Source organism: Oncorhynchus clarkii, chromosome 3 (genome assembly GCF_045791955.1).
Source record: "Oncorhynchus clarkii lewisi isolate Uvic-CL-2024 chromosome 3, UVic_Ocla_1.0, whole genome shotgun sequence".
NCBI lineage: Eukaryota > Metazoa > Chordata > Actinopteri > Salmoniformes > Salmonidae > Oncorhynchus > Oncorhynchus clarkii.
The window spans coordinates 86,540,712-86,557,268 of NC_092149.1; the positions used below are offsets into that span (position 1 = coordinate 86,540,712).

The 16,557-nt window shown below is 48.9% G+C and overlaps 1 protein-coding gene across 1 annotated transcript in view; it reads left to right on the plus strand.

Moving 5' to 3' along the window:
* LOC139405532 (integrin alpha-V-like) overlaps window positions 1-16,557 on the plus strand; it is a 75,792-nt gene that overhangs the window by 13,453 nt on the left and 45,782 nt on the right. The window contains exons 8-13 of the mRNA XM_071147943.1: window positions 2,109-2,153; window positions 3,778-3,821; window positions 4,032-4,088; window positions 6,454-6,506; window positions 8,512-8,717; window positions 9,617-9,808. Coding sequence (XP_071004044.1) covers window positions 2,109-2,153; window positions 3,778-3,821; window positions 4,032-4,088; window positions 6,454-6,506; window positions 8,512-8,717; window positions 9,617-9,808 — 597 coding nt within the window. The remainder of the gene's footprint in view (window positions 1-2,108; window positions 2,154-3,777; window positions 3,822-4,031; window positions 4,089-6,453; window positions 6,507-8,511; window positions 8,718-9,616; window positions 9,809-16,557) is intronic.

A 16,557-nucleotide genomic window follows, 5' to 3' on the forward strand; every position in this document is an offset into this window, starting at 1 on the left:
GAAAGCCCTGCCTCCAGCTGTTTGCTTAGAAATTCTAGGGACAATTAGGAGGCCTGCGTCTTGTGACCGTAGCGTACGTGTAGGTATGTACGGCAGGACCAAATCAGAGAGATAGGTAGGAGCAAGCCCATGTAATGCTTTGTAGGTTAGCAGTAAAACCTTGAAATCAGCCCTTGCTTTGACAGGAAGCCAGTGTAGAGAGGCTAGCACTGGAGTAATATGATCAAATTTTTTGGTTCTAGTCAGGATTCTAGCAGCCGTATTTAGCACTAACTGAAGTTTATTTAGTGCTTTATCCGGGTAGCCGGAAAGTAGAGCATTGCAGTAGTCTAACCTAGAAGTAACAAAAGCATGGATTAATTTTTCTGCATCATTTTTGGACAGAAAGTTTCTGATTTTTGCAATGTTACGTAGATGGAAAAAAGCTCTCCTTGAAATGGTCTTGATATGTTCTTCAAAAGAGAGATCAGGGTCCAGAGTAACGCCGAGGTCCTTCACAGCTTTATTTGAGACGACTGTACAACCATTAAGATTAATTGTCAGATTCAACAGAAGATCTCTTTGTTTCTTGGGACCTAGAACAAGCATCTCTGTTTTGTCCGAGTTTAAAAGTAGAAAGTTTGCAGCCATCCACTTCCTTATGTCTGAAACACATTCTTCTAGCAAGGGCAATTTTGGGGCTTCACCATGTTTCATTGAAATGTACAGCTGTGTGTCATCCGCATAGCAGTGAAAGTTAACATTATGTTTTCGAATAACATCCCCAAGAGGTAAAATATATAGTGAAAACAATAGTGGTCCTAGAACGGAACCTTGAGGAACACCGAAATGTACAGTTGATTTGTCAGAGGACAAACCATTCACAGAGACAAACTGATATCTTTCCGACAGATAAGATCTAAACCAGGCCAGAACTTGTCCATGTAGACCAATTTGGGTTTCCAATCTCTCCAAAAGAATGTGGTGATCGATGGTATCAAAAGCAGCACTAAGGTCTAGGAGCACGAGGACAGATGCAGAGCCTCGGTCCGATGCCATTAAAATGTCATTTACCACCTTCACAAGTGCCGTCTCAGTGCTATGATGGTGCTCTGGTCTATAGTAGTGCACTATATAGGGAATATGGTGCCATAGGGCTCTGGTCTAAAGTAGTGCACTATATAGGGAATAGGGCTCTGGTCTATAGTAGTGCACTATATAGGGAATAGGGCTCTGGTCTATAGTAGTGCACTATATAGGGAATATGGTGCCATAGGGCTCTGGTCTATAGTAGTGCACTATATAGGGAATATGGTGCCATAGGGCTCTGGTCTAAAGTAGTGCACTTTATAGGGAATAGGGCCCTGGTCTAAAGTAGTACACTATATAGGGAATAGGGCTCTGGTCTAAAGTAGTACACTATATAGGGAATAGGGCTCTGGTCTAAAGTAGTGCACTATATAGGGAATAGGGTGCCATTTGGGATGCATTGTCTGGTAAAATGTGTTTTGTTCACTTTGTTCTGAAGTGGTGTTTTTAAAGGGGCAATCTGCAGTTGAAACAATGTGTTCTCCTTGCCACTTTTTAGATAAAAAGCAGGTGGATGGCAAAGAAACCACTCTCAATGTGGTTACTAGACAGATCTATGGATGTGTTGCCGATGTGAAATGGCTAGCTAGTTAGCGGTGGTGCGCGCTAATAGCGTTTCAGTCGGTGACGTCAATCGCTCCGAGGACCTTGGAAGTAGTTGTTCCCCCTTTGCTCTGCAAGGGCTTTTTGTGGAGCGATGGGTAACGATGCTTCGAGGGGTGGCTGTTGTCGATGTGTGCAGGGGGTCGGTCCCTGGTTCGAGCCCCGGGTTAGGGGCAAGGAGAGGGACGGAAGCTATACTGTTACAGATGCATGGACGGACCATCCATGATATCAACGTTACAGTTTAAAACATGTTTACACGCTATAGGTCCTTATCAATAAAATGGCACCAAAAAGGAGCAGAGCGTTCAATGTGGCTGCCGGGGGGACAAGGAGACCCCAGCTCCACTAAAACCACTGTCAACTAAAGGCCCTGAACTCTGCTGGCATCATTTATTTTAGTTTGTTAAACTCATTCAAATGTTTTTTACTTTCAGGTTACTCTGTGACCGTCGGAGACTTCAATGAGGATGGAGAAGATGGTATGACTTGCCCTTATTGTCCTATCACTATTGTCCTATCACTATGGTCCTATCACTATGGCCCATGCCTTATTATCCTATCACTATGCTCCCATACCTTATTGTCCTATCACTATGGCCCATGCCTTATTATCCTATCACTATGGTCCCATACCTTATTGTCCTATCACTATGCTCCCATACCTTATTATCCTATCACTATGGCCCCATGCCTTATTGTCCTATCAATATGGTCCTATCACTATGGCCCCATGCCTTATTATCCTATCACTATGGCCCCATGCCTTATTATCCTATCACTATGCTCCCATCCCTTATTGTCCTATCACTATGGTCATATCACTATGGCCCCATGCCTTATTGTCCTATCACTATGGCCCCATGCCTTATTGTCCTATCACTATGCTCCCATGCCTTATTGTCCTATCACTATGCTCCCATGCCTTATTGTCCTATCACTATGCTCCCATGCCTTATTGTCCTATCACTATGCTCCCATCCTCTATTGTCCTATCACTATGGCCCCATGCCTTATTGTCCTATCACTATGGTAATATCACTATGGCCCCATGCCTTATTGTCCTATCACTATGGCCCCATGCCTTATTGTCCTATCACTATGGCCCCATGCCTTATTGTCCTATCACTATGCTCCCATGCCTTATTGTCCTATCACTATGGCCCCATGCCTTATTGTCCTATCACTATGGCCCCATGCCGTATTGTCCTATCACTATGCTCCCATGCCTTATTGTCCTATCACTATGCTCCCATGCCTTATTGTCCTATCACTATGGCCCCATCCCTTATTGTCCTATCACTATGGCAATATCACTATGGCCCCATGCCTTATTGTCCTATCACTATGGCCCCATGCCTTATTGTCCTATCACTATGCTCCCATACCTTATTGTCCTATCACTATGGTCCCATCCCTTATTGTCCTATCACTATGCTCCCATGCCTTATTGTCCTATCACTATGGTAATATCACTATGGCCCCATGCCTTATTGTCCTATCACTATGGCCCCATGCCTTATTGTCCTATCACTATGGCCCCATGCCTTATTGTCCTATCACTATGCGCCCATGCCTTATTGTCCTATCACTATGGTAATATCACTATGGCCCCATGCCTTATTGTCCTATCACTATGGCCCCATGCCTTATTGTCCTATCACTATGGTAATATCACTATGGCCCCATGCCTTATTGTCCTATCACTATGGCCCCATCCCTTATTGTCCTATCACTATGGTAATATCACTATGGCCCCATGCCTTATTGTCCTATCACTATGCTCCCATGCCTTATTGTCCTATCACTATGGTAATATCACTATGGCCCCATGCCTTATTGCCCTATCACTATGGCCCCATCCCTTATTGTCCTATCACTATGGTCCTATCACTATGGCCCCATCCTTTATTGTCCTATCACTATGGCCCCATGCCTTATTGTCCTATCACTATGGCCCCATGCCTTATTGTCCTATCACTATGGTCCCATCCCTTATTGTCCTATCACTATGGCCCCATCCCTTATTGTCTATATAGAACATCTCAATGGTGATCTCATTCTAACACTGTAAGTGATTTCTGTTTTTTCTGTTCTGTTGTACAGACTATGTTACTGGGGTACCCAGGGGAGACAAAGCTCTGGGCTATGTAAGTATTATGAGCACTATAGAACTAGGCTTCATTTAACCTTCATTCATCCTGTCCTATGATGTGTGCTGTCGTCAGCTGTCAGCACACACAGACTGGATGACCAGGCTAACTATTATTATTATTATTATTATTAGAGTGTAAATCTGGGTAGAAAATGAAACTCAGTCAGTTAAATGGAGTCCGTTATTTTTTGTTGTTGCCATGTAGGTGAACATCTTCAATGGCAGGAACATGGAGTCAATGCTGAATTTCACAGGAACGCAGGTAAGTTATGGCAGTGGTCTTACTGTGGCAAAGTGGTCAAACATATATCTATATTCCCCTCCAGTTTCCTTCATCTTAGCCAATCACGTCATAAGGGGATGCTAGTCTCATCTCACAGCCGCTGTATGAGGCTGTGGAAGGTGAGCGAGACCAAAGAGATGCCTGGTCGTATCGCGTCCACAGTGGACCGCGGTCAAGTTACTGCCCTGCAGCTTGTCCTTTTTTTTAAACAGCAAAAAAGTACCCAATTTTTTTTTTTTACACTAATTTAGTCATCAGAGCTGATAAAGCGCGAGAGGAAGGAGAGAGGGTGCCGCTCTAGCGAGGGGACTGTACTGTGAGCGAGTGTCGCAGGGAGGAGGGATAGATGGACGTGAGAGACGACAACCAACCAAGCCCGACTTCGCGCTAGAATTAAGCTGCCATATCGCTATAGTTATTTATCATCCAATATGATTACGTAGGACCATAGCACTGCTTCCTGTCCCTCTGCGGACACCAACGCCATCCTGTTATTTGTTATTGAGCCCCGAGTTCACATCTGGAAGCCATTCGCAGCACTGGAAGAAGAAAGATGTCAAAGCTGAGGAGTGGAGAGGAGAAAGAAGGGATGAGAGAGCAGAGAAGAACTCTGGCTACAGCTTGTTAACCTCGAGATGTGGAGATCAACGCCGCTGAGCTCTCTCACCGGCTACAGCTTGTTAACCTCGAGATGTGGAGATCAACGCCGCTGAGCTCTCTCACCGGCTACAGCTTGTTAACCTCGAGATGTGGAGATCAACGCCGCTGAGCTCTCTGACCGGCTACAGCTGGTTAACCTCGAGATGTGGAGATCAACGCCGCTGAGCTCTCTGACTGGCTACCAGCAAGCTAGGCTAATTGAAGCTGTATGTGCTTTCTCATCCTACATTTAAAAAATAAATAAAATGTTTTACCTTTTATTTAACTAGGCAAGTCAGTTAAGAATAAATCCATATTTTCAATGATGGCCTAGGAACCGTTACAAATAACAATAACTCCATTCAGACAATTTAGTACCAGCCTACCTGTTGGCTCTTGGTTATTGTAGCCTGTTCCTTCTCCTTTTTAACTTTTTAATTCTGTCCTTTTAATTCCATCTTCCATTGATTTGAGATATCTCCTATCTTTTGCTACACGCGAAGCTGAGGCTCTATGACTATAGCCTATTACCGCTTTGATGACTCATGATTTGGCCAACGACAAGCTACACGCGCCACTCTCTACTCTGGTGAAAAGCAAGAGCGACAGCATCGTCAATGATGATAACATTTCTCTCTCTACTGCAGCGGTCTGTTAGGATCTGTACGGGCCCTTCTGGACGAGTTAGTTTAAAATTACACTTACCCGAGGAGACCCGTGACAATCAGAACCGACCCAGACCCGTAACGTTATTTAGAATTGTGGATCCGGACCCTCTCGGGTATTCTGGTACAGGTTGATCCAAGAAAACCTGTAAGTCAGAGTGTTGAGTCTTTTCAGGAATACGACCCCCTCCTCTCTCTCTCACACACACACACACACACACACACACACACGCATACACACACACGCATACACACACACACATACACACACACATACACACACACACACACATACATACACACACATATACACACACACACACACACATATACACACACACACACACACACACACACGTTAACAGCCTATACATCTCCAGACTCTTCTTCTCTGTTCTCCACGTAAACCATGAAACTGTGTGTGTGTGTGTGTGTGTGGGCCGACTCCGAGCCAACAGGACGGTAGAAATGCTGACACAATTGATATGCTTTTTGTTGTTTGACCGTTTCTCCTGGAATCCACCCACATACACAGAGACATACGGAAACGGAGAAGAACTCTGATATACCACCTACTCTCTTTGTGCTGCTTTGTAGCTAGTTCTGCTTTGGATGCACTCATCATTTGTAGACTCACTGTTCTGTATACATGATGTGAGCTCGAAGGAATCAGTCCCCGTAACCGATGTGAAACGGCTAGCTAGCGTAGCGGGCGGGGGCGGCACTCATAGCGTTTCAGTCGGTGACGTCAATCGCTCCGAGGACCTTGGAAGTAGTTGTTCCCCCTTTGCTCTGCAAGGGCCGCAGCTTTTTGTGGAGCGATGGGTAACGATGCTTCGAGGGGTGGCTGTTGTCGACGTGTGCTAGAGGGTCCCTGGTTCGAGCCCAGGTAGGGGGCGAGGAGATGAGACGGAAGCTAAACTGTTATATATGGAACTGTGGTAATTCATATTTCGATCCTGACGGTGGACTCTATGGAGAAATAGTGAGCAGGCTACACGATCTCTGGAAGATCTCATTGTATTTCTCTGTTTCCTCAGATGGCTGCCTACTTTGGCCATTCAGTGGCAGCGACTGACCTCAATAATGATGGGTAAGCAATGATGTTTCTGAAAAAATGGTTATTTGGATGCTGATTGGACGAGCAGCAATCCAAGCCGGGCTGTATTGGCCGTCACAGACACACCTAATGGCTGTACAGCGAGGGTTAATATAAGCCTAGCATTTAGTTTGGTACAGCGGGGGTTAATATAAGCCTAGCATTTAGTTTGGTACAGCGGGGGTTAATATAAGCATTTAGTTTGGTACAGTGGGGGTTAATATAAGCATTTAGTTTGGTACAGTGGGGGTTAATATAAGCATTTAGTTTGGTACAGTGGGGGTTAATATAAACATTTAGTTTGGTACAGTGGGGGTTAATATAAACATTTAGTTTGGTACAGTGGGGGTTAATATAAGCATTTAGTTTGGTACAGTGGGGGTTAATATAAGCATTTAGTTTGGTACAGTGGGGGTTAATATAAACATTTAGTTTGGTACAGTGAGGGTTAATATAAGCATTTAGTTTGGTACAGCGGGGGTTAATATAAGCCTAGCATTTAGTTTGGTACAGCGAGGGTTAATATAAGCATTTAGTTTGGTACAGCGGGGGTTAATATAAGCATTTAGTTTGGTACAGTGGGGGTTAATATAAGCCTAGCATTTAGTTTGGTACAGCGGGGGTTAATATAAGCATTTAGTTTGGTACAGCGGGGGTTAATATAGGCCTAGCATTTAGTTTGGTACAGCGGGGGTTAATATAAGCCTAGCATTTAGTTTGGTACAGCGGGGGTTAATATAAGCATTTAGTTTGGTACAGCGGGGGTTAATATAAGCATTTAGTTTGGTACAGTGGGGGTTAATATGAGCATTTAGTTTGGAACAGCGGGGGTTAATATAAGCCTAGCATTTAGTTTGGTACAGCGGGGGTTAATATAAGCATTTAGTTTGGTACAGTGGGGGTTAATATGAGCATTTAGTTTGGAACAGCAGGGGTTAATATAAGCCTAGCATTTAGTTTGGTACAGCGGGGGTTAATATGAGTCAGGCATTTAGTTTGGTACAGTGGGGGTTAATATGAGTCAGGCATTTAGTTTGGTACAGTGGGGGTTAATATGAGTCAGGCATTTAGTTTGGTACAGTGGGGGTTAATATGAGTCAGGCATTTAGTTTGGTACAGTGGGGGTTAATATGAGTCAGGCATTTAGTTTGGTACAGCGGGGGTTAATATGAGTCAGGCATTTAGTTTGGTACAGCGGGGGTTAATATGAGTCAGGCATTTAGTTTGGTATTCCCTCCCTGTTTGTCTTCCCCCCCCTCTTTGTTTCCTAATGAACACAACCCTTCTTCAGAATATGTATTAATGGTAAAGAGAGCTTTTAGAAGTGTTGGGATCCGCTCAAGGCATTTAGACTTTCATGTCCTGTTGCAGTGTTAATTTATCTCAAGAAGATGACAGGCCGGTTAATTATACAGCCGTCATGGCTTCACGTCCTCTCCTGAGTCCGGGCTGCTTTCAGATGAATTAGTTACAGTTTACCATCCTTACGTTTTAAATATGATGAATACATATTTACTCACTCTAAATACACACAGATGCAGCTGTAATATCAGGGCTGATTTTTAAAGTAGGTTATGTCACACCATTCGTATTTGCAGTGCCATTATCACTTAGGGGACATTTTTGAATATGTTGTGGAGATCAAGTCCATAAAAGCCCAAATATTGTACATGGTCAAAGAAGAAGAGTTGGTTTCATAAAACAAATGAATTACTATTACTGGACTAAATAAACACTTTCAATGGAGAGTCCATATTGAACAGGTTTCATAGTACCGGGCTAGGCTTAGTCTTATGTTCGGGAAACCAGCCCAAAATGTTATTAAAAAGAGGGGGTACTTTATATCTCATAGAAATATCCGTCTCTGTGTGAGCCTGAGCATTTAGTTAAAGTACATATCGCTGTGTTATTTTTAGTGCTGCAAAATACCATGAATTAGTCGTCCACTATTGGAAGTTTATCTTCTGTTAGTGTAAACCCTAATCATGTCTCTCCTCAGGCTGGTGGATCTGTTTGTAGGGGCCCCTCTGTTCATGGACCGTGGTAGTGATGGGAAACTGAGGGAGGTGGGCCAGGTGTCTGTGTTCCTGGGGAAGGGAGGCTTCTCCTTCAACTCACCCATCACACTGAGTGGGACAGAGATCTACTCACGCTTCGGCAGTTCTATCGCCACACTGGGGGACCTGGATATGGATGGCTTCAACGGTATGTATGAGGCCTTAACGGTATGTATGTATGTATGAGGCCTTAACGGTATGTATGTATGTATGTATGAGGTCTTAACGGTATGTATGAGGTCTTAACGGTATGTATGTATGTATGTATGAGGCCTCAACGGAATGTATGTATGAGGTCTTAACGGTATGTATGAGGTCTTAACGGTATGTATGTATGAGGCCTCAACTGTATGTATGTATGAGGCCTTAACGGTATGTATGAGGCCTAAACGGGATGTATGAGGCCTCAACGATATGTATGAGTCCTCAACTGTATGTATGTATGTATGTATGTATGAGGCCTTAACGGTATGTATGTATGAGGCCTTAACGGTATGTATGTATGTATGTATGTATGAGGTCTTAACGGTATGTATGTATGAGGCCTTAACAGTATGTATGAGGCCTTAACGGTATGTATGAGGCCTTAGCGGTATGTATGAGTCCTCAACTGTATGTATGTATGTATGTATGAGGCCTTAACGGTATGTATGTATGAGGCCTCAACGGTATGTATGAGGTCTTAACGGTATGTATGTATGAGGCCTCAATGGTATGTATGAGGCCTCAACGGTATGTATGTATGAGGCCTCAACGGTATGTATGAGGTCTTAACGGTATGTATGTATGAGGCCTCAACGGTATGTATGAGGCCTCAACGGTATGTATGAGGCCTCAACGGTATGTATGTATGTATGTATGAGGCCTCAACGGTATGTATGAGGCCTCAACGGTATGTATGTATGTATGTATGAGGTCTCAACGGTATGTATGAGGCCTGAGCGGTATGTATGAGGCCAACTCGGGGAGATTCCCTGGTTTGAAGACAAAGGCCAAACCACCATGAAGGGTTGTTAGTGATCTTCCTGTAATGTTTCTCTGTTCCAGACATTGCCATAGCTGCACCCTACGGCGGGCCGAAGCACAGGGGCCTAGTGTACATCCACAATGGGAGGGCTGCAGGGCCTGACCCAGTGCCTTCTCAGGTCCTAGTGGGGAGGTGGGCCTCCTCTTACATGCCCCCCAGCTTTGGATACTCCCTGCACGGAGCCACCGATATTGACCAGAATGGATACCCAGGTAGTTTGATACTAGAATGGATACCCAGGTAGTTTGATACTAGAATGGATACCCAGGTAGTTTGATACTAGAATGGATACCCAGGTAGTTTGATACTAGAATGGATACCCAGGTAGTTTGATACTAGAATGGATACCCAGGTAGTTTGATACTAGAATGGCTACCCAGGTAGTTTGATACTAGAATGGATACCCAGGTAGTTTGATTCTAGAATGGATACCCAGGTAGTTTGATACTAGAATGGATACCCAGGTAGTTTGATACTAGAATGGATACCCAGGTAGTTTGATACTAGAATGGCTACCCAGGTAGTTTGATACTAGAATGGATACCCAGGTAGTTTGATACTAGAATAGATACCCAGGTAGTTTGATACTAGAATGGATACCCAGGTAGTTTCATACCAAAATACATACCCAGGTAGTTTGATACTAGAATGGATACACAGGTAGTTTGATACTAGAAGAGATACCCAGGTAGTTTCGTACTAGATTGGCTACCCAGATAGTTTGATACTAGAATGGATACCCAGGTAGCTTCGTACTAGATTGGAGACCCAGGTAGGTTGATACTAGAATGGATACCCAGGTGTAGTTAGGGGAAGTATGAGTGTTGTTGAAAGGCGTTAGGGAGTTAAGCTCTGCTAGTATTTTCCTGGGTTTGTGGTGACTGAATGCCTACAGATTTGGCTCTTACTTGGCAAAAAAAGTAAAACATAAAGGATTTGATTACGGGGCTTGTTGCTTAGTAAGCCCGCTGGCATTATACTGACGTTTTTCTCTCTACTGTCTTGCTCGCCCTCTCTCTCTCTCCCCCTCTCTCTCTCTCTCCCCTCTCTCCCCTCTCTCTCTCCCCTCTCTCTCCCCTCTCTCTCGCTCTCTCCGCTCTCTCCCCTCTCTCTCGCTCTCTCCGCTCTCTCCCCTCTCTCTCGCTCTCTCCCCTCTCTCTCGCTCTCTCTCGCTCTCTCCCCTCTCTCTCGCTCTCTCCCCTCTCTCTCGCTCTCTCCCCTCTCTCTCTCTCTCTCTCTCTCTCTCCCCCCTTCTCTCCCCTTCTCTCCCCCTCTCTCTCTTTCCCACCCCCCTCTCTCCCCCTCTTTCTCCCTTCTCCCACTCGCTCTCTCCGTCTCTCTCTCGCTCTCTCCGTCTCTCTCTCGCTCTACCCTCTCGCTCTCTCGCTCTCCCCTCTCGCTCTCCCCTCTCTCTCCCCTCTCTCTCTCTCTCTCCCCTCTCTCTCTCTCTCGCTCTCCCCCTCTCTCTCGCTCTCCCCTCTCTCTCTCCCCTCTCTCTCCCCTCTCTCTCTCGCTCTCCCCTCTCTCTCTCCCCTCTCTCTCTCGCTCTCTCTCGCTCTCTCCCCTCTCTCTCGCTCTCTCCCCTCTCTCGCTCTCTCCGCTCTCTCCCCTCTCTCTCGCTCTTTCCGCTCTCTCCCCTCTCTCTCGCTCTCTCCCCTCTCTCTCTGTCTCTCTCTCTCTCTCCCCCCTTCTCTCCCCTTCTCTCCCCCTCTCTCTCTTTCCCACCCCCCTCTCTCTCCCTCTCCCCCTCTTTCTCCCTTCTCCCACTCGCTCTCTCCGTCTCGCTCTCCCCTCTCGCTCTCCCCTCTCGCTCTCTCGCTCTCCCCTCTCGCTCTCCCCTCTCTCTCCCCTCTCTCTCTCTCTCTCCCCTCTCTCTCGCTCTCCCCTCTCTCTCGCTCTCCCCTCTCTCTCGCTCTCCCCTCTCTCTCGCGCACCCCTCTCTCTCGCTCTCCCCTCTCTCTCGCTCTCCCTTCTCTCTCTCTCCTCTCTCCTCTCTCTCTCCTCTCTCCCCCCTCGGTCTCTCTCTCCTCTCCCCCTCGGTCTCTCTCTCCTGTCCCCTCTCTGTCTCTCTCCTCTCCCCCCTGTCCCCTCTCTGTCTCTCTCTCCTCTCTCCTCTCCCCCCCTCTCCCCTCTCTGTCTCTCTCTCCTCTCTGTCTCTCTGTCTCTCTCTCCTCTCCCCCCTCTGTCTCTCTCTCCTCTCCCCTCTCTGTCTCTCTCTCCTCTCCCCTCTCTGTCTCTCTCTCCTCTCCCCTCTGTCTCTCTCTCCTCTCCCCTTTGTCCCCTCTCTGTCTCTCTCTCCTCTCTCCTCTCCCCCTCTCCCCTCTCTGTCTCTCTCTTCTCTCTGTCTCTCTGTCTCTCTCTCCTCTCCCCCCTCTGTCTCTCTCTCCTCTCCCCCCTCTGTCTCTCTCTCCTCTCCCCTCTCTGTCTCTCTCTCCTCTCCCCTCTCTGTCTCTCTCTCCTCTCCCCCCTCTGTCTCTCTCTCCTCTCCCCCCTCTGTCTCTCTCTCTCCTCTCCCCTCTCTGTCTCTCTCTCCTCTCCCCTCTCTGTCTCTCTCTCCTCTCCCCTCTCTGTCTCTCTCCTCTCCCCCCTCTGTCTTTCTCCTCTCCCCCCTCTGTGTCTCTCCTCTCCCCCCTCTCCCCTCTCTGTCTCTCTCTCTCCTCTCCCCTCTCTGTCTCTCTCTCCTCTCCCCTCTCTGTCTCTCTCTCCTCTCCCCTCTCTGTATCTCCCCCCTCTCTCTCTCTGTATCTCCCCCCTCTCTCTCTCTCCTCTCCCCCCTCTGTCTCTCCTCTCCCCCTCTGTCTCTCTCCTCTCCCCTCTCTGTCTCTCTCTCCTCTCCCCTCTCTGTCTCTCTCTCCCCTCTCTGTCTCTCTCCTCTGTCTCTCTCCTCTCCCCCTCTCCCCCCTCTGTCTCTCTCTCCTCTCCCCCCTCTGTCTCTCTCTCCTCTCCCCCCTCTGTCTCTCTCTCCTCTCCCCTCTCTGTCTCTCTCTCCTCTCCCCTCTCTGTCTCTCTCTCCTCTCCCCCCTCTGTCTCTCTCCTCTCCCCCCTCTGTCTCTCTCCTCTCCCCTCTCTGTCTCTCTCCTCTCCCCTCTCTGTCTCTCTCCTCTCCCCTCTCTGTCTCTTTCCTCTCCCCTCTCTGTCTCTTTCCTTTCCCCTCTCTGTCTCCCCCCTCTCCCCTCTGTCTCTCCCCCTCTCCCCTCTCTGTCTCTCCCCCCTCTCCCCCCTCTGTCTCTCTCCTCTCCCCCTCTGTCTCTCTCCTCTCCCCTCTCTGTCTCTCTCCTCTCTGTCTCTCCCCTCTCTGTCTCTCTCCTCTCCCCTCTCTGTCTCTCTCCTCTCCCCTCTCTGTCTCTCTCCTCTCCCCCCTCTGTCTCTCTCTCCTCTCCCCCCTCTGTCTCTCTCTCCTCTCCCCCCTCTCTCTCTCTCCTCTCCCCCCTCTGTCTCTCTCTCCTCTCCCCCCTCTGTCTCTCTCTCCTCTCCCCCCTCTGTTTCTCTCTCCTCTCCCCCCTCTGTCTCTCTCCTCTCCCCCCTCTGTCTCTCTCCTCTCCCCCCTCTGTCTCTCTCTCCTCTCCCCTCTCTGTCTCTCTCTCCTCTCCCCTCTCTATCTCTCTCCTCTCCCCTCTCTGTCTCTCTCCTCTCCCCCGTCTGTCTTTCCTCTCCCCCCTCTGTCTCTCTCCTCTCCCCCTCTCCCCTCTCTGTCTCTCTCCTCTCCCCTCCGTCTTTCTCCTCTCCCCCTGTCTCTCTCCTACTCCCCCCTCTGTCTTTCTCCTCTCCCCCCTCTGTGTCTCTGTCTCTCTCTCCCCTCTCCCCTCTCTGTCTCTCTCTCCTCTCCCCTCTCTGTCTCTCTCTCCTCTCCCCTCTCTGTCTCTCTCTCTCTCTCCCCTCTCTCTATCTCCTCCCCCTCTCTCTCCTCTCCCCCCTCTGTCTCTCTCCTCTCCCCTCTCTGTCTCTCTCTCCTCTCCCCTCCTGTCTCTCTGTCTCTCTCCTCTGTCTCCTCCCTCCCCCTCTGTCTCTCTCCTCTCTCTCCTCTCTCTGTCTCTCTCTCCTCTCCCCTCTCTCTCTCCTCTGTCTCTGTCTCTCGTGTATATATAGGATATATATATATAGTATGGGTATGTATTTATCATATAGGTACTATATATATAGATATAGGTATATATATATATCGTATTTAGGTATATATATAGTAGGTGTGTGTGTGTATACATATATACACAGGTATGTCTGTAGGTATAGGTATATATATATAGATATTAGGTATGTATGGTAGGTATGTATATATAGATAGGTCTGTGTGTATTATGCATATATATATACCCTGTATATATATACGTATACAGTATGTATATATAGATATAGGTATATATATATATAGATCTAGGTATATATATATATAGTTATAGGTATATATATATTTTGACTTCAGTCTATGTATAGGTATAGGTATATTATATATAGGTATATATCTATAGGTCTGTAGGTATGTTATATATAGTATACGGTATGTTATATATAGTATAGGTATATGTATTACTAGTATATGTGTATTTATATATATAGTATATATATATAGGTATCTATAGTAGGTATATATATATACGTGTAGGATCTGTCTCGCTATATATATCTACCTCTGTCTCTCTCTCCTCTCCCTCCTCTCTCTCTCTCCTCTCCCCCTCTGTCTCTCTCTCCTATCCCCCCTCTCCCCTCTCTGTCTCCTCTCCCCCCCTCTGTCTCTCCCCTCTCCCCCTCTGTCTCTCTCCTCTCCCCCCTCTGTCTCTCTCCTCTCCCCCCTCTGTCTCTCTCTCCTCTCCCCCTCTCTGTCTCTCTCCTCTCCCCTCTCTGTCTCTCTCCTCTCCCCTCTCTGTCTCTCTCCCTCTCCCCTCTCTGTCTCTCTCTCCCTCTCCCCTCTGTCTCTCTCTCCTCTCCCTCTCTCTGTCTCTCTCCTCTCCCCCCTCTGTGTCTCTCCTCCTCTCCCCTCTCTGTCTCTCCCCCCTCTCTCTCTCTCCCTCCCTCTCTGTCTCTCTCCTCTCCCCTCTCTGTCTCTCTCCTCTCCCCTCTCTGTCTCTCTCCTCTCTGTCTCTCCCCTCTCTCTCTCTCTCTCCCCCTCTCTGTCTCTCTCCTCTGTCTCTCTCCTCTCCCCCTCTCCCCCTCTCTCTCTCTCTCCTCTCCCCCCTCTGTCTCTCTCTCCTCTCCCCCCTCTGTCTCTCTCTCCTCTCCCCTCTCTGTCTCTCTCCTCTCCCCTCTCTGTCTCTCTCCTCTCCCCTCTGTCTCTCCCCCCTCTCCCATCTCTGTCTCTCCCCCCTCTCCCCCCTCTCTCTCTCTCCCCTCTCTGTCTCTCTCCTCTCTGTCTCTCCCCTCTCTGTCTCTCTCCTCTCCCCTCTCTGTCTCTCTCCTCTCCCCTCTCTGTCTCTCTCCTCTCCCCCCTCTGTCTCTCTCCTCTCCCCCCTCTGTCTCTCTCCTCTCCCCCCTCTCCCCCTCTCTCCTCTCCCCCCTCTGTCTCTCTCTCCTCTCCCCCCTCTGTCTCTCTCTCCTCTCCCCCCTCTGTTTCTCTCTCCTCTCCCCCCTCTGTTTCTCTCTCCTCTCCCCCCTCTGTCTCTCTCCTCTCCCCCCTCTGTCTCTCTCTCCTCTCCCCTCTCTGTCTCTCTCTCCTCTCCCCTCTCTGTCTCTCTCCTCTCCCCTCTCTGTCTCTCTCCTCTCCCCCATCTGTCTCTCTCCTCTCCCCTCTCTGTCTCTCTCCTCTCCCCTCTCTGTCTCTCTCCTCTCCCCCCTCTGTCTCTCTCCTCTCCCCCCTCTGTCTCTCCTCTCCCCCCTCTGTCTCTCTCCTCTCCCCCCTCTGTCTCTCTCCTCTCCCCTCTCTGTCTCTCTCCTCTCCCCTCTCTGTCTCCCCCCCCCCTCTCCCCTCTCTGTGTCTCTCTCCTCTCCCCCCTCTGTCTCTCTCTCCTCTCCCCCCTCTGTCTCTCTCTCCTCTCCCCTCTCTGTCTCTCTCTCCTCTCCCCTCTCTGTCTCTCTCTCCTCTCCCCCCTCTGTCTCTCTCCTCTCCCCCCTCTGTCTCTTTCCTTTCCCCTCTCTGTCTCTCTCCTCTCCCCTCTGTCTCTCCCCCCTCTCCCCTCTCTGTCTCTCCCCCCTCTCCCCCCTCTGTCTCTCTCCTCTCCCCCCTCTGTCTCTCTCCTCTCCCCTCTCTGTCTCTCTCCTCTCTGTCTCTCTCCTCTCCCCTCTCTGTCTCTCTCCTCTCCCCTCTCTGTCTCTCTCCTCTCCCCTCTCTGTCTCTCTCTCCTCTCCCCCCTCTGTCTCTCTCTCCTCTCCCCCCTCTCTCTCTCTCCTCTCCCCCCTCTGTCTCTCTCTCCTCTCCCCCCTCTGTCTCTCTCTCCTCTCCCCCCTCTGTCTCTCTCTCCTCTCCCCCCTCTGTCTCTCTCCTCTCCCCCCTCTGTCTCTCTCTCCTCTCCCCTCTCTGTCTCTCTCTCCTCTCCCCTCTCTATCTCTCTCCTCTCCCCTCTCTGTCTCTCTCCTCTCCCCCGTCTGTCTTTCTCCTCTCCCCCCTCTGTCTCTCTCCTCTCCCCCCTCTCCCCTCTCTGTCTCTCTCCTCTCCCCTCTCTGTCTCTCCCCCCTCCCCTCTGTCTCTCTCCTCTCCCCCCTCTGTCTTTCTCCTCTCCCCCCTCTGTGTCTCTCCTCTCCCCTCTCTCCCCTCTCTGTCTCTCTCTCTCATCTCCCCTCTCTGTCTCTCTCTCCTCTCCCCTCTCTGTCTCTCTCTCCTCTCCCCTCTCTGTCTCTCTCTCCTCTCCCCTCTGTCTCTCTCTCCTCTCCCCTCTCTGTCTCTCTCCTCTCCCCTCTCTCTCTCCTCTCCCCTCTCTGTCTCTCCCCCCTCTCTCTCTCTCCTCTCCCCCCTCTGTCTCTCTCCTCTCCCCTCTCTGTCTCTCTCCTCTCCCCTCTCTGTCTCTCTCTCCTCTCCCCTCTGTCTCTCTCTCCC